At 34.8% G+C, this 26,805-nt stretch overlaps 1 protein-coding gene across 1 annotated transcript in view; it reads left to right on the top strand.

Moving 5' to 3' along the window:
- The window catches only part of LOC136026030 (unconventional myosin-XVIIIa-like), a 381,572-nt gene extending 365,575 nt beyond the window's left edge, over nucleotides 1-15,997 (top strand). Inside the window, exons 30-34 of the mRNA XM_065702187.1 lie at nucleotides 2,704-2,815; nucleotides 5,444-5,586; nucleotides 10,037-10,168; nucleotides 13,130-13,326; nucleotides 15,613-15,997. Coding sequence (XP_065558259.1) covers nucleotides 2,704-2,815; nucleotides 5,444-5,586; nucleotides 10,037-10,168; nucleotides 13,130-13,326; nucleotides 15,613-15,736 — 708 coding nt within the window. The 3' untranslated portion in view covers nucleotides 15,737-15,997. The remainder of the gene's footprint in view (nucleotides 1-2,703; nucleotides 2,816-5,443; nucleotides 5,587-10,036; nucleotides 10,169-13,129; nucleotides 13,327-15,612) is intronic.
- Nucleotides 15,998-26,805: the final 10,808 nt, after the last annotated feature.

Here is a 26,805-nt window from a genome sequence, read left to right as displayed (position 1 = left end):
TATATTATTACCTTAAAGTTATTTAAGAAACTGGTGAAATTTGTCTACAACCCTGACAAAAAAAACTGACCAGCTGACCCACAGAGCTCTACCCTGTACTTGTTCGTGGTTCGGGTGACATATTTGTGGTCACTTTTTTTTCTCTTTTCTTTCTCTCTTTTTAGAAATTCTCGTATCATTTTTTTGTTTTTAAGTTTATTGCTCCTTTTCTTTTTAGGTAATAGAAAAATCTGAAAATTATAAATATGTTTTTCAGGAATAAAAAATCTAGGAACATAGTTTTCATTTATCTTGGGTAGGACATGCTGTATTATAATACAGAATGGCATATTCTTCGTTTTAGTGTCTATTTAAAGACTAAATTTATGAAACTTCAGCATTCTTTTGCTAAGTTCAATATCACCACGTCTTGCGCAGAAAATGTCCGCGTCTTGCGCAGAAAATATCACCCCGTTGCGCAGAAAAATGCGCAACGGGGCGATTAGTTTAATGTTATAGTTTGAACCGATAAAAATACAATTTTTGAAGGAAAATATTAGTTTTTAATAGAAGTTAGTTAAACGGAATGGAACATAAAAATAATGATATTCTTCAAAAATAAGTCGAATTATCAAATTTTTGTATTAGATAATAGGGATAGTTCTTAACAATCAAGTTGAAGTTTTCTGAGACGTCGATCTTCTTATGATCATGTATGGAATTTATGAAAATATATTATTTATGTTTAATAATACATTATGTTCCGTAAATAACGGATATTCGGCAATGATGTCAAATACAATTAATGTATCAAATACAATACATCAAATACAATTGTATCAAATACAATACAATACATACAATTAATGGACTGTCATGATGCATGGACTAGTTACAAAAAAGGGATCAAAACATACTTAGAATGCAAAAATGTCAGTTTTTTTGGATATCCTATGTGAAACCAAGGCAAAATGTATTTCACGCTCACTGCCATATTCAAAAATAAAAAAAAATAAAAATATCATATTAAAAAAAGCATATTGAAAATTGAACCATCTAGGCATAGATTTATTACCATAGATATCGTAGGGAAATTACTGAATTTTTGGACTGGCCTTTGTTTCAGACACCATTTTGGCAGTTTTCCAAACTATTCCTAAAATTGTCTTTATAACGGCATTAGTAAAAAAAAAAAAGTTGGGACCACATTTGGAATAATGATAGAATTTACCACGATTTAGTCCTTTGTGGTTGCTAAATTATGTGTCAAATATTGCTAGATTAAACATTTCTTCAATTTTCAAAACTGTTATAGTTGAAAATTGTGCCATTTTAATAGATAGTTGAGGCTATAATAATTTAGGGTGCTGAATATGTTTTCCCCTTTCTTTTCCTTTTCCCTGCTATATAAGTTTAACTAAATAGTAAAGAAAATGTTGTCCCAGAAGTTATCATAGTGATTATTAATTAGTTCTTTAATTTTTAAGACTATTATTGATGAAATTTCTGCCATTTAATAGACAGGAGAAGCTATAATAATTTGAGGTGCTTTAAATATTTCTCCCTATCTTTTCCTTTGCTTCGCTATATGAGTTTAATTAAACATTAAAGAGAATGTTGCCCTAGAAGCGATTATTTACCCTAGTGTTAGGTTATTAAAGCGTTTTCAAAAACAGTTTTAATTAATATGGCGGTGAAGGTTAGAGGGTGTCGTCAGAAGATTCTTTTTTCTAGTTGAAATTTCTGTTGTGGTTCTTACGGACGCACTGAATAAATAACTCGTTTAGTAATTATCCAAGTGGCAATCCATTTAAATGCCTCTATATTGGCTAATAAAGGAGTAGAAAAAGTTAATATTGTTAAATTCGTAGAAAATATAAAGGAAATACAATGAGAATTGCAATAACACAATAATACAAAAATAGAATTAGAAAATACAATGAAGAAATTATGAAACAGTTATCCATCACCATTGGGGCTTGTTGGTTGCCAAAAAAAATAATAATAAATGGAGATATTCTTCATTATAAACCGTTAAAAAATTGAGTCGTAAAAACATAAATGTACAAAATATAAAATTCATAGAAAATGTAGGTGCAGTTTGCTTATTAAGGAATATTCTGTAATAATAAAATTCCTGGTTTCAAGTTATAAGTGTTGTTTAAAAGCCAAATTGACTAAGCGAGAAAATTTAAAGTAGACAAATTGCCAGTTTTGATTTTAGTTAATAAAAAAAGGATAATCCTCTGGAGCAATTGTTATCGCATTTGGCATTTCAGTTGTTGTGTCCTTTTCTACGTGGACTCTATCCTCTGAAGTCTCCTGTCGCTATCAAGATCGCCATGTGTAATATGTGTATGTGTGTATACGTGGTAGTATTTATGTGTCTATACATGTGTGTATAAACATAAAAATGCAATCATATTTTTTAGACTTCAGTTGTGTCTAATTATCGATATCGATGCTGTAGGAAAAGGGTACTACATCTAATGCCCTGTTCACATTCATATTTTACTTGTACGGATATTTAACTAGAGCTAATTTAAGTCAATCCGAATTTTCCAGCCAGTCATAAAATTGTATGAAAAATCCGATTGGATCAAATTAACGCTAGCTAAGTCTCAGCTGATTAGAAAAATCTCATTGTGAATGGGTCTTTAGGCTAGGCAAAGCAGTTAAGCATTTTTGGCAACATTAATTATATTTTGATCACTTTTACTGCAGATAATGAGGAAGTACAAATCTGCTGTTCAACAGTTATCAATAGATCAACTGACTATTCAAGAACAGGCTTCTCAAATACAATTTTTAGAACAGGAAAAACAATCCCTGAAAGGTTTGTGCCCCATTTCTTTTCTCTACTTTATTTTAAATAGCGACGAAGACCACACTGCCTTTCCATCACAAACACCAAAAAACAAGAAGAACAATAGGGAATTTCTCAAGACAGTGGGAAACAAATTAGAATGAATATTTCAGCCCTATGTCCAAGGGCCGTCCTCAGCAATACAAAGAAAAAAAAAACAACTTACTAGAGGATAAAATCGATAAAACTAAAATGAACAGTTTTTCAAAACAGTCCCAGCATCCTTACCTCAGCGAAGTTAGACCAGGACTCTGAACGTCCTGGTTGAACTTCGCTGAGGTACGGATGCTGGGACTGTTTTGAAAATATATTAATTTTATCCTCTAGTAAGTTGTTTTTTCTTATTTGTATTGCTGAGGACAGCCCTTGGACATAGGGCCGAATACACTCATTCTAATTTGTTTCCCACTGTCTTGAGAAATTCCATATTGTTCTTCTTGTTTTTAGGTGTTTGCTACTTTATTTTCTTTTGGATGATCCAATTCTTATTTTAAGATTGATTAAATATCTTTTAAATGTTACTGCCCAGGCAATAACTACTTGAGAACGTTTGTTAGGCTGTACGAAACTGTTACGGGCAATAAGAATCAGTTCAGGTTTCTTTCGTATTTCGACCACTTCAATTTTTAATGCTGCGTTCAGGGGATCTGAGGGGGAGGAACTTGAACCTTATGACTTTAAAAGTGATATGATTTTACAGTTATATCGTTAATTTTATATAATTCTTATATAATTCTCATCTTTATCTTGTCTTTACGAATTTTCTCCCTCCTCATTGAAATTAATTTATGTATAGGTCTTTTTGTGTGAGTTGCTACATCTTTGTGTCTAATACTGTTTGGTTTTCTTAGGGGAGAGGGAGGAGTGGCGAATTCGTTAGTGCATCAAATAAAGATGCTTTATATAATGTTATTTAAGTCTTATTCTCATCTGTGTGAAGATCACAAGATTCTAGGGAAACTCCGCTTAGCTTCCCCAAAGAAGGCGCATGTATTTCTGAATAGATGTTGTATTTGATGCATCATTGTTAATTGTAATATTCACCTTTGTTCACGGCTGATCTGTCGGGTTTTGTAGGCTTTTTTTTCAAAATGAGCATTAACGCAGATCATGGTCGTAGAGCAGTTAGACTAAAACTTTTTTTATTGAAAATAATTCAACGTCATTTATTTTCTGTTTAAGAATAAAATAATCATTTGAGAAATCCAAAAATCAATGAATGATCTAATATCCATTCCTAGATCGGGTTTTCTGAGGCTTTTTCCCTCATCAAGTGGCCGCCCTTGAGGTAAATATTACGAACAAACCGACATCATCGCGTTCTATTATTCTAGTGGACTTTTACCTACAATCAGCTGTTATTAGTATTATGTTTAAAAAATTATTATGGGACAAGATCAAAATATTTGCGTGATGTCAGAGGAATTTGGCTTGATTTTACAGCCTAGGTTACCTTGTGACAGCGCAGTGGATTGAGGCTCTATATGACAATACGGGTCACAGGGATCGATCTCTGATGCCAGAAGGCTGGACGACATGCTTGATATTTGTAGAAAAGACCCACCTACTGAAACTTCGATTCGCCGCTTTATAGGTGCTGCTGGATGATCTTTATCCTTCATACTCCCCAAGTTGATAAAGAAGCTCGCACGTATGTGAGCTATTACAGAGTTTTCTGAAACTAAATCTACAGAACGCTAATAATGTAAAACGCTATACAAAATAGCGTACAGAAATTGAGGTTCCGGATTTTTTTTTTTTTTTTTTTTTTTTTTTTTTTTTGTTCAACTTCCGCTCACTTTAAATAACGCAGCAACTTTAAAAGCTAATAACGATTTCTGTTTCAGTGATTGCTATTTTGTTCATTTTATAACTATCTTGTTCATTGTGTATGTCAGAACAAATTTCGGCCAGAGAAAAAGAAACTGGAAATTGAGGTATAATGTTAAGTCAAAATTCCAATAAGTATAGACATGGACAGCGAGAATGTACTAAACCAAGATAGAGTTCATGTAAAGACAGAAGTAGTACCTAATTCGATTTTAAAATTAAAAATTTAAAACCTGGTTTTTTAATATGTTGCTCTAGAATCAACCAACAGTTTTTTCGACACCGTTTCCTGCTGCTTGAAAAGCTTACTTTTTACTGCAATGAATCTAGTAGAAGAAAAAAAATTTTGCCGGAAATTCATTCACAAAGAGTTTTTTTTTTTTTTTTTTTTTTTTTTTTTGTCAGGAGACGTGAAACTCAGAGTAAATATGGATTTCTCGGAGAGGCTAGTCAAACTCTCGCTTACAATTGCCCAACGTGAAATAATTGACGGTTCCTTAAATCTAGGACGAAAAACTTGAAACCTTGTCGTTTTTAAGGAAAAATCGTTTTATTTTATGTCTATCCTTATGTCTTCATCTCCCCTGCCTTATATAGATCTTTATGAAATGGCAATCCCCGCCTTCAAGGCGGAGAAGTTTTCACTGGTGCCGAATAGTATATAAAATATGTTGGACATATAAAGTCCATTGTATTGATTATTTTTGTTTTTGTATGGTTCGTCTGATATTAGGAATGAAACTGCAATACGTTGTTCTCTTTTTTTAGAATCCTTAGCAGAGCTTAGCGTCAAATTAGAAAATATGGAGGGTGAAACTGTGACCACTCACACGCAGAAGAGACTGGAACTGAAAATCCGCGAACTGGAATCCAAAGCGGACCTTGAGCTTACTTCAAAACAAAGAATAGAGGTAAGAATTGATCCTCAGAAATGTTTGCTCAAGAAGTAGGATTTTATTTCATCTCATTAACAATGATGAACTTGAGTAAACAGAATCATGGTTCCTTAAGATACTCTTAAAGTAGATGACAGTTTAATTTTTTTCATCTAAGGTTTCATTAGTTTCTTACTGAAAATCTAAGGAAAAATCTTTGTACGTCAGAATGGTAGGATTGTTTAGGAATGTTTAAGTGGTAAGCAACATTGTATTTCTTAATATTTCAGGCACTAAAATTAGGCGAAAGGTTACGGGAATTGCCAATAAGGGCTAATGCCAGGGATTTTAGTCCCTTAATTTCTAAAAAAAGAAGAACAGCTAAGGATTTTTGACTTTATATAATCAAACTCTATGCCTCGATCTTGGTAGAACATCCAACATTACTACTTTCTTAGTTACTTGCGCTATTTTATTCAGAGCCTATCCTTGCTTTAGTCTCCGCTATGCCTCGTCCGGCAAAACTATAATTTATTCAAAGAAGTAACCAAATTTAATCCTGAATCCTAGCTTCATGAAAAATAATATTGGCTAGATGGCATTCTATTGATTTTTTTTTTTTTTCAATGAGTATCTAGATACCTGGATATTCTTAAGGAGTTTCACTTTCGATTACCCTTTGAGAAATTATCAGCTAACACTCTCTCCCCCCCCCCCTCCCAAAGAAAAAACGGGGAATCATCCTATGGTTTGGATAAGCAATCGGAAGTATCCTTTCAATCTAGGGCCCGACTCTACTGAGTATATTCAATAATGATGCACCTCAGAAATAAAATAAGCCTTTATGTAGACGATCCAAAGGTAACTGGTTCTATCAAAAGTCCAGAAAAGATGGGAACCTAAAAGAACATGTGGGTTCACTTAGTTGTTGGGCAGAGATTTAGAAGCAGAAGTTCAACGTCCAGCTATGTAAAGGTATCCACTTTGGTAAGCATATTCCAAGACACCAATACTCAGTGGAGTCTAAAGATGGAACAACACAGCCTATTTTTCGTAGCCATGACGAAAGAGACCAGGTTGTATTAGTGTAGGAAGAGCAGAAATTCGACCTACATTCTTAGACTGCTGTGGCAAAAGTTTGTTAAACTCTTGGTATAATTCAAGGAAATTTCAGTAGTTCCCCCTCAGTCGTTATCAAACGTTTGCGATGATAGATGTAACTTATGCATGGTTTTGCATTGCCCACACAATCAGCAAATCTGACCAGTTCAGAGGCGTACAATAAAATGCATCAAATGTCTTTGCAATATTCTTTGCCCCTCACGACTTGGGAGATGAAAATTCTCCACTCTGGCATGTCATTGTCTGAGAGGGTATATGATTGTGGCATTCCAGCCGCTCTGCCATGAAAATTACATACAAAACATCTTTCAATTGGACAATCCTTCATGAACGAGGAAAACATTTTTTATGGCACTTGGTATTAACCAAGTGACATATAGCAGTCGCCAATTCTGTCGGTCGGTCTGTCGGTCTGTCGGTCTGTCGGTCCCGGTTTTGCTACTTTAGGCACTTCCAGGTAAGCTAGGACGATGAAATTTGGCAAGCGTATCAGGGACCGGACCAGATTAAATTAGAAATAGTCGTTTTCCCGATTTGACCATCTGGGGGGGAGTGGGGGCCCGGTTAATTCGCAAAAAATAGAAAAAATGAAGTATTTTTAACTTATCAGCGGGTATTTGGATCTTAATGAAATTTGATGTTTGGAATGATATTGTGTCTCAGAGCTCTTATTTTAAATCCCGACTGGGTCTGATGACATTGGGGGGAGTTGGAGGGGGAAACCTAAAATCTTGGAAAACACTTAGAGTAGAGGGATCGGGATGAAACTTGATGGGAAAAATAAGCGCAAGTCCTAGATACATGATTGACATGATCGGAACTTATTTGCTCTCTTTGGGGTAGTTGGGGGGGGGGGGGGGTAAGTTAATAAAAATTAGAAAAATGAGGTATTTTCAACTTACGAACGGGTGATCGGATCTCAATGAAATTTGATGTTTAGAAGGATATCGTGTCTTAGAGCTCTTATTTTAAATCCCGACCGGATCTGGTGATGGGGGCGGGGAGTTGGGAGGGGGAAACCTAAAACTTGGAAAACACTTAGAGTGGAGGGATCGGGATGAAACATGGTGGGAAAAATAAAAACGAGTCCTAGATAGATGATTGACATAAACGGAACGGATCCGCTCTCTTTTGGGTAGTGGGGGGGGGGGGGGGTAATTCTGAAAAATTAGAAAAAATGAGGTATTTTTAACTTACGAACGGGTGATTGGATCTCCATGAAATTTGATTTTTAGAAGGATATCGTGGCTCAAAGCTCTTATTTTAAATCCTGACCGGATCTGGTGACATTGGGGGAAGTTTGGGGTGGGGAGACCTAAAATGATGGGAAATGCTTAGATTGGAGGGATTGGGATGAAACTTGGTTGGAAAAATAAGAAAAAGTCTTGCATACGTAATTTACATAATTGGAACGGATCCGCTCAATTGCGGGGGGGGGGGTAATTCTGAAAAATAAGAAAAATAACGTATTTTTAACTTACGAAGGAGTGATCGGATCTTCATGAAACTTCATATTTAGAAGGACCTCGTAACTCCGATATCTTATTTTAAATCTCAACCGGATCAAACGTAATTGGGGGGGGGGGCAGTTGGGGGGACCGGAAATCTTAGAAAATACTTAAAGCGGTGAGATCAGGATGAAACTGGATGGGAAGAATAGAAACCTGTCTAAGATACGTGACTGACATAACTGGACCGGATCTGCTCTCTTTGGTGGAATTGGGAGGGGGGAGGTAATTTTGAAAATTGAGGTATTAGTAACTTACGAAAGGGTGACCAGATCTTAATGAAATTTGATATTTAGAAGGATCTTGTGCTATAAAGTTCTAATTTCAAATTCCGACCAGATCCTGTGACATTCGGGGGAGTTGGAAGGGCGGATCTGCTCTCTTTGGGGGAGTGGGGGCGAGGGTTAATTCTGAAAGATTATAAAAATGAGGTATTTCATTAGGTTCTTTAGGATTCTTTAGGTTCTGACCTTCTCACAAGTACCAAATGAGCTCTTGGCTCTTCCAACCTCGTACCATATGAGCTCTCGGCTCTTCCGACCTCGTCACAAGTGCCATATGAGCTCTTAGCTCTTGTTTTTTTTTTTTTTTTTTTTTTTTTTTTTTTTTTTTTTTTTTTTTTTTTTTTTTTTTTCGTGTGTGTGTGTGTAGATAAAAAAGTAAACGTTCGTGAACGTTTACTTTTTATGGTTGCCACCATTAGACTGCTGTGGCAAAGGTTTGAACTCTTAGTATAATTCAAGGAAATTTCAGTAGTTCCTCTTTAGTCGTTACCAAATGTTTTAGACGATTGATTTAACCTATCCTTGAGTTATGTATGTACATTGTGCACTCAATTAAACAATCTGACCAGTTCAGACGCGTACAATAAAATGCACTAAATGTCTTTGGGATATCCTTAAAAAAGGACTTTTTTAGCTGAATCAAGTCAGTTAGTGGGGTTCATATGATTAATTTTGAGTAGAAAACGGAAGACAAGCTCACTCAGCAGCTGCATCTGTCACAGCTCTCTAGATAGTGAAAATTTCTCCACCTTGAAGGTGTCCTTAGTGGACGTGGACAATTTTTTTTTTTTTTTAGTATAGATAAAAAAGTAAATGTTCTTATATTGAAACCCATAGTATTTATGAGTATAGATATAACTCTTGTCTGCCATAGTTTGCATGGGCTTTAATAACTTCGTAATGTTTCAAAAAATTTAAGATTTGCTTTTGTGAGTTATTTTTCCACCGAGTCCTTTGTCGTTATGGTGGATACCTTTTTCCTGCACTTTTGAAATACGTGAACCAAAGCCTTACAAATCTGAATCCAATTCATTGAATAAGTTATTTTTATTAGCTGCTCGAAATTATGGTAACGATCCTTAAATGGAAAAATATCATCTTTTTTTTTTTTACGGTGGGTGTTCAATTAGAAATATCAAAGCTTCGTTTTCTAGCTCAGAACAGACGCTTTAAAAGTTTCCTTTTGAAAGTCATAAAAAAACATAAGAAATTTATGATTAATCCCCATTTACATGCATAATTTGGTAAAAAATCTGTTATTTGAACCACGAAAATTAATCTAGTTTATAAATTTGACACAATCTCCTACTTTCCAACAATGGATTTATAAATCTTTTTCTGCGTTTTTACAAACAAAAACTAACAAAATGTGACAAAGCACACATTTTTTATAGGACAACAGAGGGTCTTCCCTCTCTCCCCTTCACAGACACAACCTTTGGGAAACATCGTTTCCTTGGTGAGAATTGCATTTTATCAATATCTATGAGCTAGAAATCAAAATGGCTGTTAAGACTAAGTCTCTAATGATTTTATATTACTTACAGATTTATCTATTTTCATGTTTTATAGACCCAAGTTGCCCGGCTTAAAGAGACTATTGAAAAGTCTGTTGTTGAGTTGGAGAATTCTCGAAGCAAGGAACAAGCCTCTCAAGACCAAGTGAGGAAGCTTCAGAGGCAGCTTAGAGAGTTACGAGAAGAAGTAAGCTATGGGAACATATAACTGTATTCTTCTTATCACCTTATTATCTTTTATTATCTCTTTATTACTGTATTTTTCTTATTACCTTATTGTCTTTTTATTATCTCCTTATAACTGTATTTTTCTTATTACCTTATTATCTTTTGATTATCTCCTTATTACTGTATTCTTCTTCTTACCTTATTATCTTTTTATTATCTCCTTATTGCTGTATTCTTCTTGTTGCCTTATTATCTTTTTATTATCTTCTTATTACTGTATTCTTATTATCCTGTGTTGAATCTTATTACCTTTTTTCTGAGAGATATATTTTGTTTTCTGCCTGAAATGATAAAAAAAATAACCAGAACAACTGAAAAATTTATAGTAGTTTTGTAAATGAATTTATAATGTCAATTATCCAAAATGACTGGTCATTTCAGCTTGTTTGATATGAACTTAGGTAAATACCGAGTGTATATGGTTTCTTCAGGATATTTAAACGGGTTGAAATGATTTTTTGGGAGGATCGATGGGTTATAAAAGTATGTTGTTAAAAATGGTTTACTGGTACTATTAGGAATGAGAAAGAAATTTGGGTAATATGTTTGCTACTGTAACCAAAAACTTCCTATGACTGGAAGACGGCCTCTTTGGGGTAGAACACACTTGTGTAGTTGAAACCATTTTTGTCTAGAAATACAAGAATTCTAAACCACTATTTGGCTGTTATTTTAAAGTGAAAATACTGTTTAAAATAACTAGAAATAACTGTTTCAAATACTAGAAATTTTAGCTTCTTTATTTCACAGAACATGTTGCTCGACATAAAAAGAACAGGTAGTTTTTCCTTTAACTATCCAATGAAAGGATGTAAGGTACGTCCAGTAGCAGAGAAGTCAGTTTTAGATATCCCACTAATTTTAAACTTAGGGCCAAAATTACAATCATTCGAGGTTCAATTCGACGTTCCACTTATAAGGTGGTAGTAAAAATAGTTAGATTTTGTTTTATTGTCTAGAAGATCAGTGGTTAGAAAAAAGTATAGTATAGTTCTGAAAGGGACTGACTGGTACGTTTTCACCATTAACCGTTTGTGTCTTTTAGGTAGCTTTTATATAATTAATTCTTTAAACAATTAATCAGTTGTTAATTGAGAATTAAATAATTATCAATTTTTTAATTGATAAACAATTGTAAACTTTTTGGCTACCAATTTATTATAATTGTAAAATAAAGATCTTTTCATCATAGGCCTTTTTATCTCAGAACGTTGTTCGTTGGTACGACAGTTCGGGATATCTTGGAAATAAAAACCCATGATATTTCCTATTCTTAGTAGGAAGGATTTTGTGAATTCCATGTTGGTGATGAGGAGCGGTATTTTTTTTCTACTTTAACCTCCGCTAGGTTTTACCTACCTTTGTCCCCACCCTTCAATAAGGGTGAATAGTGTGGGCCCTTAACTGTGCCTAGCAGAGTATTTGACGTTCATTGTTTTTTATGTGGAGTTGATCAAATTGTTTTCTAAATGATTCATTTTTTTGTCCAATCTCTCGTTGCATTGGAATCTGTTCAAACACCAAGACTATTGAAAATGAAATCTAGTTTTCCAAATGGACTCAGTGGAAATTTAGACAACCACATAGGTCGTTGGAAAAATTGGGAAATCAATTTTTGATGAAAAGGGCCTCCATGTGCAGATATTCGATTTTTTGTACTAGCGGGCTCCAAGCATAAAAAAAAGGAAAGGGCGTAAAAAAATCTGGAGAATTAATCTAAAACATTGCCATCATTTAGCATAGGAAAATATAGGCTTCCTTTGAAGTTGAAGTTGTATTTGGGAATCAACAGTTTTGCTTATTTACTTTCATTCGACGCGGCAACAATGACGAAAAAGTAATTCTACCCTAAAACCTTCATAATTTCGGAACAGTCAAAAGTATAAAAATACCTGTAAAAATTTAGGTTTTACCTGAATTTTATCGAGGGCGCGATTTTTTTTATGGTGTAAGTACTATCAATGATTATATTAAAGGATCTGCTTTAGATTTTTCTCCACCTGTAATTCGATTTAAAATCGTTAAATTGGATGTAATAGGGATACGGCATTAGACTTTACAGTCCCTACCGGCGGTGCTGATCTCCGTTTCTTGGCCCTTCAGCCAGGAAGTGCAATGGGGGGTTGGGGGTCAACCATCCTGTGCTGTTGGATGTAATGCTCTTTAGTAATGGTAGTTCCAAAAAAAAAGAAAAAAATACCTCGTAGACTTAGGCTGTTGGGTGCTGCAAGTTTTTTGAAAATTGCTCACGCATAATTAGTGTAGCTAAAGGCCGATTAATTTAAATCACATCCTTGGATCTGTCTCCTACATGCTTATCAACTTCTTTGAATTTAAAGAACGTAAACATTTTTCAGTGGTTCAATTAAAATATTTTAACCCATCATCCGACTGTCACAACACGTCAGCTTTCAGATAATCATTTATTGATTTTTTTTTATATATCATTTTTTGTAATAGCGTAAGAGTTATTAATCTTTGTAGCCTCTGGTTCCCACTGCTGCGTCAATCCTGACACGATTTTTTTTTTCTGGCGGAACAAACGTACGACAGAATTGGATGGAGATTCACAAAGAAACGCAGACTTTTGCGTCGCAGCGATAAACTCTAGAAGAATTCAAATCAGGTCAAAATTAGCTTTTCAATCAGCTTCATGACTTTGGTTACATTTTTTTTTTTTAATCAGAACAACGCTTGCGATTTGTCGTATGAGTTGAAATTATTCAATGTATCCGAAATTGCAGCAAAACGGATGGTTTTGCTTCGTTTGTCGCACGATTTGTGTCATTTGTCGCTTGTCGCAGGATTTTGCGCGAAATCGCAGCAGTGGGAACCAGGGGTAGGTGTTAATAATCGTTGATTTCGATAACTTTTTTTTGTAATAATAACCTTATCTCTGAAATAGCTCTATTTTTCTTAGCTCTCTGGTGTTAATCAACGAGATACGGATGCGTCTCAGAAAGTCCGAGAAATTGAACAGGCTATGGATATTCTGGAAGCGGAGAACGAGGCTTTGAAACGGGACCTGAATATTGCTTTAAGACGGATTGATGACCTTCAATCTGCAATGCAGGGAGACTCAGAGAGCCATGAATCAGACGCTCAACTATCAGATAGGTATGTACTTGAAAGAGACTATAATGCACCGTCTTAATAGGGGTTTTGACTTGTCTTCATTGGCGAAAAACGGCACTAAGACCTCTTCTTTTGACAATAACGTGAATAACACTAAAGTGCTAATGGCGCTGTTATAGAGCACTGTCCTGTTTTTTTTTTTTTTTTTTTTTTTTTTTTTTTTTTTTTTTTTTTTTTTTTTTTTTTTTTTTTTTTTTTTTTTCGAATTTGTACCCAGTTACAAGTTCGGGTGGCTATTGCATCCAATTTTTGCCTTAGATGGTCATTTCACCACATGTTGTTTTGAGTTGACGAAAATTGGGCTGATAAAAAAATTAAAGAAAATAAAAACTGTCTAAAGACGTTATTATACAGAGCTGAACACAGTAAGAGACCAGCTTACAAATATGTTTTATGCACTTACTATCATTAAGTATGCTTTCCCCTAATTTCGTATTTTTTCCATCTAATCTGATTCTTTTTATGATGATTTATAAATTTAGCGAAACGCATAATAGATTTTCTTTCATAATTCATTTTGTAATTATGCGATTTTAAAATGAATGACAATACTTTGATAAAAAATAGGTATCACTGACTTTTCATATAATTTGGACAACCTTACTTTTATGGGACAGCCCAAGTGGACCATTACGTTTTTGTGTGTGTGCTGTTTTAGGTTGTGTTGATGAAATCCTAAAATGAAAATCAACTAAGCAGTAGCAGGATAAGAACTTTCAATGTACTTAAATTATCTATATTTGGTATCAGTGTTGTTGAGAGTGAAGGGCTGGATAGACGCTGTCTCTCAAGCTAAAATTCACCATATTAGGCAAAAAGAAGTAACGCCAAATGCTAGATGGTGCTGGGACTTTCTCCTTCGATACTAGCAACAGTCTTATAAGATTACAATCTTATAAGTTACACATACTCTTTGAGTTTGACTAAATGAATCTTTATGAAAACCCCAATTATTGTCTGGCCTTTATTCAAACATTTGGAGTGGACGGAACAAAGTTTTTTATTCCCCCTCCCTGCCCGTGTCAATATTCCCGTGCCCTGCCCAGTCTTGACACGATTTTCGAGTGAATATACCACTTTAAACTCATCCTATATTGCCTAACACGCTGCTTGATAGCCTAACAAAGTGAATTTTCTTTTTTAGCTTCCATTTTGTAAAAATTTAAAATATTTGCCAAGAAAATGCTAATTTTTTTTGATAAAGCTGTATTGATTGGTCACACCTACACATGGTAATTATCCGACTATAATTGTATGTAATGTTTATCTTGAATGAAAAATATTTGTTAAATGGTGGTATTTTTTATTCTCTAGTGCTCCGTGTTCTTAACTAACCTAACTAAGTGATTTGCTTCTAAATTCCTTACTTTAGTCGTAAAATTTCTAACGGAATAGTTTTGTAATTAGTATAAAAATTCCGGGACCAAAATAATAAGCACGAGGGCCTAAATCTTTTTAGGGTCTGATGTTTGGAACGAAACTAGCGGCAAATGGTAAATTATTAATAGTGATAATATTGACATACGGAATGCGCCCTATTCTTTTTCTTTTTAAATAGAATCTATAATTATGTTTCCAAACTAATAATTGTAAATATCAGCAAGTGTTTCCAAGTTTATGCTGTGTATGGTTTAGCTTCATTTATATTCTTCTTGCTCTTAATACTACTCACGTTTTACATTTCTGCATGCAAAGCACATGATGCTATCCTTGCGCTATTATTCAAGCTTGGTCATACTTCGGTTCAATTCAATATGGATCGGTAATTCATTACTCTTACTATTTGCCTTCTTTACCTATCTTTCCTTCTTATTTTCTAATGTTTCTCTTGTTCTCTTGTTTTCTAAAAAAAAATAACAATGGTTATAATGGGATATGACCCTAATATAGACTTCATCTAGGTCTCTAGAGACAGAGTGATTGTGTAACTTTTAATATTTGTTATTTATTTTATGTCATCTTCTTTTTTTAATTGCCAAATTCCTCTCTATCCAATAATGTTATCACAACGTTTTGCCGGTATGGCCCATGGTTTCATTTTATAATAATTATTATTCTTGTGCCTGTTTCGGTGTAGCATCACTGCCAAGTGAATATTATCATCTGGGACCAATGTTATCCGCCTTTTAATAATGGTAAAATTTGTAAAACCAAAACAAATTCGGTGTTGAACCGAACGTTCATTAATTTACTAAGAAGCGCATCTGAAGTCTATATTGAAGTGTAATTGAACCTTTACACGCTCATTAGTTTCTTCTTCTCTTGCAGTGACAGCGATGACTCACTTGGTACGGTGGACACGCCCCTTTGTAGGCGTCGTCCTCTTACAGCCCGTCTTCCTTCGACCAGTCGTAGGAGTCAGTCTCGGACCCCATCACCAGTGGCCTTGTAGCATTTTCCCAAGTTTTTTCTTCTTTCCTTTCGTCTTGTTTTTTGTTACGCTTGGTTTTGAAATCCCGACAAGACGTTTACGTGGTAAATGCTTTTAAGAAAAATGGAATTCTTGATTTTTGTTGCCAAATCAAATATTGTTCATAATAAGTGCACGTCGTTTTTGTAGAAAAATGTTATTGTACTGTTTAGAAGTACTGTAAAATTAACACTGTTGATTTTGTTGAATCAGTAATAAAGAAATACTACAGATTTTAACTAATCCTGTCTTGATTAATTCAGAGTTTGAACCCTGGGTGTTCCAGAAGCTTCCCATTCGCCGCTGAAATATACTTGAGTTGTTCATTGGTTTTATAAATTGCAACAGATGAGATGCATCCTCTATCTCTCAGAGAAAAAAAAATCGTATAACTTACCAAAAGTCCTGCTGAGGGTAAAATTGCACCTCTTGGAGGGTATCATCCAGTTCCCTTGGATCACGAATTTATTTCGTACAAGTTATCAGCGGAAGGTTTTCTTTTGCTGATAATGCAAAAATAAAATATTTTTTCCTTTCTGTTTTTCCAATTCTGTCTATTCATCGTCTGTTCTAATGGAATTACTATTAATGATATGCGCGTTTTGATAAGTGCTTATAAAAATAATAATAATAAGTAATGATAATAACTATAGTAAAGTAATGTAATAGTAATAGTAATGTATAGTAACAGTAATATGTAGTAATAATAGTAATAGTATATAATATAATAGTATAAATATAATAGTAATAGTAAATGTGTAGTATAGCAATAGTAATGTAATGTAATTTAACGAAATAATACGTAATGATAATAAGTAATGATAAGCGCGTTTTGATATGATGGTTTACTTTATTTTCCAGCTGTTTTGGCTTTTAGTCAAAGTGCTGACTAAGTCTTCTCATTGAATAAAGTTTTTAATTCGTCAGTTGTCTGCAAAAGAAATCCACACAATCCATTCGAAATCATCTGTACTGAACATGCAAGTCAGAGTAAAACTTATATTTTGCTTATCTATAAAATCAGTTGTATAATAAACCATCGTAAGGACTATATATTTCTTTTTCATATGGGCCGGTACAGTCATGTAGTTCTAAGTCATGCATATGGTTGAGTACAGTCATGAAGAGAATCCCCCCCCCCAAAAAAAAAAAAGATATCCGTATACTTCCCAATAACAAATACTACTGCAAATGTAAATAAAGGGCAGATTGCATAGCTTACAGCCCTTTCCCTAAGAGCCATGGGGGGAGGGTTGAGGTTATATGATCTCTGAAAGCAAACTTATTGGGCTGTCCAACTGTGCTGAAGAAAATACATGTCTCAAAATTTTTGATCAGATATCTTTGGGGAAAAAGGGGCGTGGGAGAGAGACTAATTGCCCTCAAGTCTTTTCAATCAGTTTAAAAGAGCGCTAGAACCTTTAATTTTCACTTGAAAAAGCCTTCTTCTGATCTTATAGGACAATTGGTTTGATAAAATCATCCCTAAGAAAAAAAGTATCCCTGATCTTTTTTCTGGAAAAACTTAAGAAATTTCACATTTCTTTAGATAAGACCTTGAAATCTCTACAGTGTGATTCCTTGATATGTTGAATCTTATTATTGGATTTTCATTAAGATCCCTTGGCTTTTTGTTGGCCTTTCCTCCCTTGTTCCAAAATCAGCTAAATTTTCTGAGGCTTTAGCTTTTAATGTGCAGCATTAGAATGAATTCGTTTTATACATTGGGAATCACTATAAAATATCGAACAAAAACTTCGTTTTGAAAAAAAGATCTCTTCGTTTAAACTTTTGTCTATAAGGTTCAAACTTCGGTTAAGAATAAAAAATTTCTTATCTTTTTTTTATTAGAAGTATACAAGCTTTTGGCCTGATTTTTATTTATTTTAATCTATTTTATCCATTTTATCTATTTAATCTATTTTAACTCCTCTGGTTCAACACGATCCCCTCATGAAAAAATAAAGACGTATTTCTCTTTCTAAGAAAAGCACTTTCAGGGTTTCAACAATATTCAGTCAGTCAAAATTTATTCACTCAGTAGAATGCCAGACAGAAGCCATGAATATAATGCCAGACATACAACGTCTGGATTTTATCTTGTATATTCGAACTCAGCACCAAAAGAGCCGTTCATAACCGAATCGAACGGTTCAGGCCGTTCAGAACTCAAATCGATAAATCTGTAAACCCTGGAGGAAAATGGTAAAGAAAGGGAATCTTCAAAACGTAAAATTATATAGAACAAACAATCAGTTTCTGAGGAGACCTCAGGCATAGAACCAGAGCAGTTTCTTTTCTGTTAAGTTTCCTTAATTTCTGTTCGATTTTTTGTAAATAGAGAATTAGCAATAAATTACGAATTATAATTTTAGTAACAACTAACAAAACAAAATATTAAAAAATAAGTTCCATCTATGCTAGTTTGAGAACATTGTCGTACTGTTCACCATCCTTGAACATAAACGAAGCTTTGAACCAACAGGACTCTTGAACAACAACTCTTGCACAACAAAACTTTTAAAGTCATAATAAAAGATAACGTTGTGCTTGTGTAGCGGAAGTAGCCATGCCTTCTAATCGGAGGCTGTCTGGTTCAACCTCGCACGTTGCAAAGGAAAGTAGCACATTGAATACCAAGTGAATTTTTAATTAGTTTTTGATGCATATAATTAATGTAGTTAAAAATTCAGGGTGATCAACTTATTTCTAATATAAACAAACACATAACAATTGAGATTTACAGGTTTTACTCTCCTTGTATTCTTTTTAGAGCCACTCTCATATATAAAGGGTACCCGAATACACTTCGGAGGGAGCTCATATGACTCAAGGATTGAAGGTTTTAGCACTGTTTTAAGAGTGACCATAGAGCAACCGCCCCTCTTTCACAATCTTTCCCCCCAAAGACGCTCAATCATAATTTTTAGATTGTTATTTTGTTCACAATATTTCGATGTTCCAATAACTGTGACTCCACGGTTGTATAACCCCTAAGAATTCCGGGGCAAGAGCTCCAAGTTATGCAGGCTGCTAATTGTTCACATTTTTATGGCACTTGGTATTAACCAAGTGTCATATAGTGATCGCAAATTCTGTCGGTCTAATGTCGGTTAATTTGGAAAAAATCGAAAAAAATGAAGTATTTTAAACTTTCGAACGGGTGATAGGAACTTACGATCGCAAATTCTGTCGGTCTAATGTCGGTTAATTTGGAAAAAATAGAAACAAATGAAGTGTTTGTAACTTTCGAATGGGTGATGGGATCTTAATGAAATTTGATGTCTGGAAGAATATCGTGTCTCAGAGCTCTTTTTTTAAATCCCGACCAGATCCGGTGACATTGGAGGGAGTTGGAGGGGGGAACCTAAAATCTTGGAACACGCTTAGAGTGGAGGAATCGGGATGAAAATTGGTGGGAAAAATAAGCAGAAGTTCTAGATACGTGATTGACATAGCAAGAACGGATCTGCTCTGTTTTGGGGAGTTGGGAGGAGAGTTAATTCTGAAAAATTAGAGAAAATGAGGTATTTTTAACTCACGAAGGAGTGATCGGATCTTAATGAAACTTCTTATTTAGAAGGACCTCGTAGCTTAGATCTCTTACTTTAAATGCCGACGACTGGATCCAGAGTCATTAGAGGGGGGGGAGCCGGGAATCTTGGAAAACACTTAAAGCGGAGAGATCAGGATGAAGCTTGGTGGGAAGAATAAAAACAAGTCCAAGATACGTGACTGACATAACTGGAATGGATCCGGTGACATATGGAGGAGTTGGGGGGAATCTTGGAAAACGCGTAGAGTGGAGGGATCGGGATGAAACTTGGCGGGAAAAATAAGCAGAAGTCCTAGATACGTGATTGACATAACCGGAACGGATCCGCTTTATTTGGGGGAGTTGGGGGAAGGATTAATTCTAAAAAATTGGAAAAAAAACGTGGTATTTTTAACTTACGAAGGAGGAATCGTATCTAAATGAAATTTTATATTTAGAAGGAACTCATAACTCAGATCTCTCATTTCAAATCCAGACCGGATCCAGCGTCATTGGGTTGGGGTGGACCAGAAATCTTGGAAAACACTCAAAGCAGAGAGATTAAGATGAAACTTGGTGGGAGGAATAAAAACATGTTTAAGATACGTAGCTGACATAACCGGACTGGATCCGCCCTCTTTAGTGGAGTTGGGGAGTATGGAGTGATTCGGAAAAATTAGAAAAATTAGGTATTTGTAACTTACGAACAGGTGATCAGATCTTAATGAAATTCGATATTTAGAAGGATCTTGTGCTTTACAGAATTTATATAAAATCTCGATCAGATTTGGTGACATTGGGGGGGAGTTGAAGGGGGAAAACCGGAATTCTTAGAAAACGTAAGAATTGAGGTATCCTTATCTTACGAATGGGTGATCTTAATGAAACTTGATATATAGAAGGATTTTATGTTTCAGAGCTCATTGACAAAGTCGTTTTCCCCGATTAGATTTCTAGGGGGCTTGAAGGGAAGGTAAAAGTAAGAAAATGAGGTATTTATAACTTACGAGTGGGTGATCGGATCTTAATGAATTTTGATATTTAGAAAGACCTCGTGACTCAGAGCTCTTATTTTAAATCGTAAGTGGCATTAACCCTCCGATTTTCCTTGTAAATCAATCTATCGATTCTTATAATTTTGCTAGAGCTTATACCATATGAGCTCTTGGCTCGTCCGGTCTCGTCACAAGTGCCATAGCTCTTGTTTATTATTTGGAAAAGAGATCATGCTTAATCCTGTGTCACAAGAAAGGGCTAGTGAAACTTTAAGAGAATTTGAGATAGTATCAGGGTTTTGGCACTTGTGGCAACCTAATAAGAGACATTCACTTCCCATACTAAGAAGTATAATAGCCCATAGCTTATCAAAATGGTGTCAGATCGAACTAAAAAGTAAAACAATAGAACATCCATGTCCGAACCCCCCATAAAGGAAGTTTACAATCCCTTGGCTTGAAAAACAAAGAAAATCCATCGACTTGAAAAACAAGAGAAGTGACTGCATCCACGACATCTTGTATCGACAGCATTGTTTTTTCTTTTTATTTTTTCCTCCTCCCAAGCTAGCTAGGTATTGGAACATTATAGAGAGCGGTCTAATAGCTCACTTAAAAGGGAATTGCCACAACTAATTCCCTTTCTTATCAATAATCTTTTATTAAAATAACATCAATATTTCTGCAAAAAACTCTGATAAAATTACATATAGGACCTAAAATCTTTGTAATATACTTCTCTTATATGCTAAACTTGATGGCCCAATTTACATCAAGGTTATTCACCTTCTTGGGAGTGCTATTATTATCAACTAGCTGTTGGGGTGGCGCTTGGTGGGGGCGCTTCGCCCCCCTAGTTGGTGGGGGTGCTTCCCCGTTGTAGTTGTGTCCCTGTGTCCCTTTCTTTTTAGTTTTTCTTCTAGTTTTTACCTTTTTTTTTATTTTTTTAGTTTTCTTTTTCTCCTTTATTTTTCAGTTTTTTTCCTTTTTTAGTTTTTAGTTTTTTACCTTTTTTTTAGTTTTTTTTTAGTTTTTTAGTTTTTTTATTAGTTTTTAGTTTTTTTTTTCTTATTTAGTTTTTAGTTTTTTACCTTTTTTTAGCTTTTTTAGTTTTTTTAGTTTTTTTTTCTTTTTAGTTTTTAAAGTCAAGGTTCGAACCTGGAACCTCTCGAATCTAGAACCTGGAAAATAACGCGTTACCAACTCAGTTAGCCTACATCGGCTTGAACACTTTCGTTTTTGAATTGGTTTATGATAGAAATAATTCAGACGTCATATGCGGACAGACAGACAGACAGAGAGATAACTTATTTATATATATATAGATTTCTTTTGACTGATGTCAGCATATCTCATGCAACGTCCAATTAAGACATTGTTTTGAAACCTTTTATTCACCAATTAGAATAGACAAAACATTATTTTCGGCTAACTTTGCAATCACGCAGTTTTGTCAGGATCATTCAACTCACCCTTTTGCTTATGATAAATAAGAAAAGAGGTTCAATGTTTCCCAGGACAACCCCCCTCCCCCAAACTCAAATATCCCCCAGACATTCCCTCCTTGATAAAAATTTCCTTTACATTCTTCCCCTGGAACATTGTTTCAACGTGAAAATTAAGAAGCCACAGAGAAAGTAAGAATTATGGTATTTTTCTTGGAGGGGGGAAACTTCGGAGGGGTTTCATGAGACTTAAGGATTGAAAGTCTTACCACCATTTTCGAAAACTCCCTAAAAGCAACCCTGCAGGAAAATGGTAGAGAAAGGGGATCTACAAAACGAAAAATGGCATAAAACAAACAATGAGTTTTTTCTTCAGTTGATGTGTCTTTACATTTTGTAGAGACCTCAGGCATAGAACCCGAGCATTTTATATTCTGTTAAATTTCCTTAATTTCTGTTCGTTTTACTGTAAATAGGTAATTAGCAATTAAATTATCAATTATAATTTTAATAATAACTCCTAGCAAAACAAACTATTAAAAAATAAGTTCCATCTATACTAGTTTGAGAACATTGTCGTATTGTTTATGATCCTTGAACATAAACGAAGCTTTGAACCAACAGGACAATATGAAGAGATGAGAGATAGCAAATTACAGCTCTTGCCCAACATAAACTTTTAAAGTCATATTAACAGATAACCTTGTGCTTGTGTAGCGGATGTAGCCGTGTCTTCTAATCGGGGTTGTCTGGTGCAATCCCGCACGGTGCATGGGAAAGTAATTCTGATAATACCCCATCTATATTTTTTAATTAGTTTTAATGTATATAATTAATATAGTTAAATTTTAGGGTGATCAACTGGTTGCTAATATAAATGAGCACATAACAATTGAGAATTGTTACTCTGCTTTAGTTTTTTCAGTTTATTCCTTATATTTTCCCTCATCATACATTTTTCCTCAGTATAGAACACTGTCTTAACATGAAAATTATATAGGCGTAGGGAAAGTGAGGATTATGGCATTTCCCTCTTTTTGTTGTGAAAATTCTCAATCGAAAATTCACCCTCCATAAAAATTAATTCCCATGGAAAAGAAAATTCCCATGGAAAAGAAAATTGTCCCCCTGCTACAGAGAATCCCCCCCCCCCACAAAAAAAGAGATTTCCGTATACTTCCCAAAAACAAATGATACTGCAAATGTAAATAAAGGGCAATTTACATAGCTTACAGTTTTTTTCCCGAGGTCAATGGGAGGGGGAGGTTATGTGATCCCTGAAAACAAAGCTGTTGGGCTTTCCAACTATGCTGAACAAAATACATGTCTCAAAATTTTTGATCTGATATTTTTGGGAAAAAAGGGGTGTGGTAGAGAGAGTAATTGCTCTCAAGTTTAAAAGAGTGCTAGAACTTTTAATTTCCACTTGAATATGCCTTCTCCCGATCTTATTGGACAATTGGTTTGATAAAATCATCCCTAAGAAGAAAACATCCCTGATCTTTCTTCTGGCAAAACTTAAGAAATATCACATTTCTTTAGATAATACCTTGAAATCTCTACAGTATGATTCTTTGATATGTTGATACTTATTACTGGACTTTCATTAAGATCTCTTGACTTTATGTTGGCCTTTTCCCCCTTGTTCCAAAATCACCTAAATTTTCTCAGGCTATAGCTTTTAATTTGAACATTAAAATGAATTCATTTTATACACTTGGAATCAGTTTAAAATATCGGAAAAAAGTTCACTTCGTTTAAAAAAAAGATAAAGTTCATTTCATTTAAATTTTTGTCTATATGGTTCAAACTTACTTGGTGTTGAGAATCAACAATTTCTTCTCTTTTTTTCATTATTAGAAGTATACAAGCTTCTGGCCTGATTTTTATCTATTTTAATCTATTTTATCCATTTTATCTATGTAATCTTTTTTAACTCCTCTGGTTCAACACGATCCCCTCATGAAAAAATAAAGGCGCATCCCTCTTTCTAAGAAAAGTACTTTCAGGGTTGCAACGCTAGTCAGTCAGTCAAAAGTTAATGCCATGCATTTAATGCCAGACATATAACATCTGGCTTTTATCTTACATTTCCAAACTAAGCGCTAAAAGAGCCGTCTAGAGCCAACTCGTACAGTTCTGGCCGTTCAGAACCCCAATCGATAACTCCGTTAAATGGTGCGGGAATATGGTGCTTATTTAGGTTGCAACGTGCCAATTATCCAGTGAAAATATTTTTAAATGTGTCTCAATGCTATTTATGGACAATGTTCTATAATGAGGAAAAATTTATAAATAATGGAAATCATAATGGAATTATTGTCCCTTGCACCGTGCTGGATTGAACCAGACAGCCCACGATTAGGAGGCACGCCTACTTCCACTACACAAGCACAAGGGTATGTATTTATATGACTTTAAAAGTTTATGTTGTGGAAGAGCTGTAATTTGCTACCTCTCATCTCTTCATGTTATCCTGTTATTTTTAAGCTTCATTTATGTTCAAGGATCGTAAACAGTACGACAATGTTCTCAAACTAGTATAGATGGAACTTAGTTAAAAATTCAGGGTGATCAACTCGTTGGTAATATAACGAGCACAAAACAACTGAAATTTGTTACTCTGCTTTAATTTTTCAGTTTATCTATCTATATATATATATAAATAAGTTGTTCGTTTGTGTGTGTCTGTTGACTGACATCATGTTTGTCGACTGACGTCATTATAAGGATTGAGCATCATTCCGTCATAAAGTTGTTTGTCGACTGACGTCATGTTTGTCGACTGACGAAATTACAGACCGGGACAAAAATGACGACCGGGACACAGGGAATATAAATGACGACCAGGACACTCAAAGAGAAATTACAGACCGGGACACCGGGACAAAAATGACGACCGGGACACAGGGAATATAAATGACGACCAGGACACTCAAAGAGAAATTAAAGACTAGGACACCGGGACACAGGGACACAGCTACAACGGGGACACCGGGGGGCACAGGGGGATATAAGAATGACGACGGGGACACAGGGAATGTTTGATTAGCAATCACCATCAACAAAGCTCAAGGGCAATCATTAGAATAATGAGGTATAGATCTGAATACGGATTGTTTTTCCCATGGACAATTATATGTTGCATGTTCAAGAGTCAGTAAACCTGACAATCTATTTATATGCACAGACAACGGGACAGCGAAGAATGTTGTATATTCTCAAGTTTTACGTAGTTAAAAACATATATCTATCTATATTCACAGGTGGGACACAGGGACACAACTACAATGGCGCGTAACTAATATGGCGCGTAACGACTTACACGCGCGGGGGGCTTGGGGGAGGGGGCGCGAAACGCCCCCACCAACTAGTTCCTTATATTTCTCTTAATTATAGGCTTTTCCTCCTTATAGAACATTGTCTCAACTTGAAAATTGAGTAGCCATAGAGAAAGTAAGGGTTATGGCATTTCACCTCTCTCTCTTGTGAAAATTTCCCCTTGAAAATTCCCCCTTCATCCCGTACAATTGAATATTATATTTGGATTCAGTATGTAACTCTGATTGTAAGGAAAAGTGCATTTTTTAGCTATCTCATTAGTGAGTTAATCGGATTAGTGAGTTCCAGGAGCCCAAGCTTCGCTTAGGTCCTGGCAATTTGCAAACGATAAATATAATCTATATATATAAAAATAAGTTGTATTTATGTCCGTCTGTTACACTATCTATATAAGTCATAATAAGTTGTATGTATTTTTGTTTGAGGGTTGGCATATGACGTCTGAAAAATAAAGAAGAAAAAGAAAACTAAAAAAAGAAAAAAAGGTAAAAAACTAAAAAGAAAAAAACTTAAAAAAAAGAAAAAAAAGAAAAAACTATAAAGAAAAAAGCTAAAAAAAACTAAAAAAGTTAAAAAATAAAAAAAAGAAAAAACTAAAAAGAAAAAAATTTTAAAAAGAAAATATATATATATATATATATATATATATATATATATATATATATATACATATAGTATAGGAAATATAGTATATGAATATAGTATATATATTCACAGGTGGGATATAGGGACACAACTACAATAGCACGTAAAGACTTACGCGCGCGGGGGGCCTTGGGGGTTGCGCGAAGCGCCCCCACCAACTAGGTGAATAAAAAGTTTCAAAACGATATCTAATTTGGACGTTGCATGAGGTTGAGGTTTGAGTTAAAAGAAATTGATAATATTAACACTCCCAAGAAGGTGAATAGCCTTGATGTAAATTGGGCCATCAAATTTAGCATATAAGAGAAGTATATTACAAAGATTGTAGTTCCTGTATGTTACTTTATCAGAGTTTTTTGCAGAAATATTTATGTTATTTTAATAAAAGATTATTGATAAGAAAAGGAATTAGTTGTCGCAATTCCCTTTTATGTGAGCTATTAGACCGCTCTCTATGATGTTCCAGTACCTAGCTAGCTTGGGAGGAGGAAAAAAATAGAAATAAATAATGATGCTGTCAATACAAGATGTCGTGGATGTATCCACTTCCCTTGTTTTTCAAGTCAATGGATCTTCTTTGTTTTTCAAGCCAAGGGATTGTAAATTTCGTTTATAGGGGTTTCGGACATGGATGTTCTACTGTTTTACTTTTTAGCTCGATCTGACACCATTTTGATAAGCTATAGGCTATTATATTTCTTAGTATGGGAAGTGATTGTCTCTTATTAGGTTGCCGCAGGTGCCAAAACCCTGATACTATCTCAAATTCTCTTAAAGATTCACTAACTCTTTCTTGTGACACAGGATTAAGCATAATCTATTTTCCTAATCGGGGAAAACGACTTTATCAAGTCAATTTGTGCAGCTCCCGGACATGTCTACCAATTTCCATCGTCCTAGCACGTTCAGAAGAACCAAACTCGCCATAGCACTGAACCCCGCCCCTTAAATCCCCCAAACAGAGTGGATTCAGTACGGTTACGTCAATCACGTATCTACGACATTTGCTTATTCTACCCAGTAAGTTTCATCCCGATTTCTCTATTCTAAGCGTTTTCCTTTTTCCTCGGTTTCCCTCCCTCCAACTCC

This window comes from Artemia franciscana, chromosome 4 (assembly GCF_032884065.1).
Source record: "Artemia franciscana chromosome 4, ASM3288406v1, whole genome shotgun sequence".
Lineage (NCBI taxonomy): Eukaryota > Metazoa > Arthropoda > Branchiopoda > Anostraca > Artemiidae > Artemia > Artemia franciscana.
This window is presented reverse-complemented; position numbering and strand designations above follow the sequence as displayed.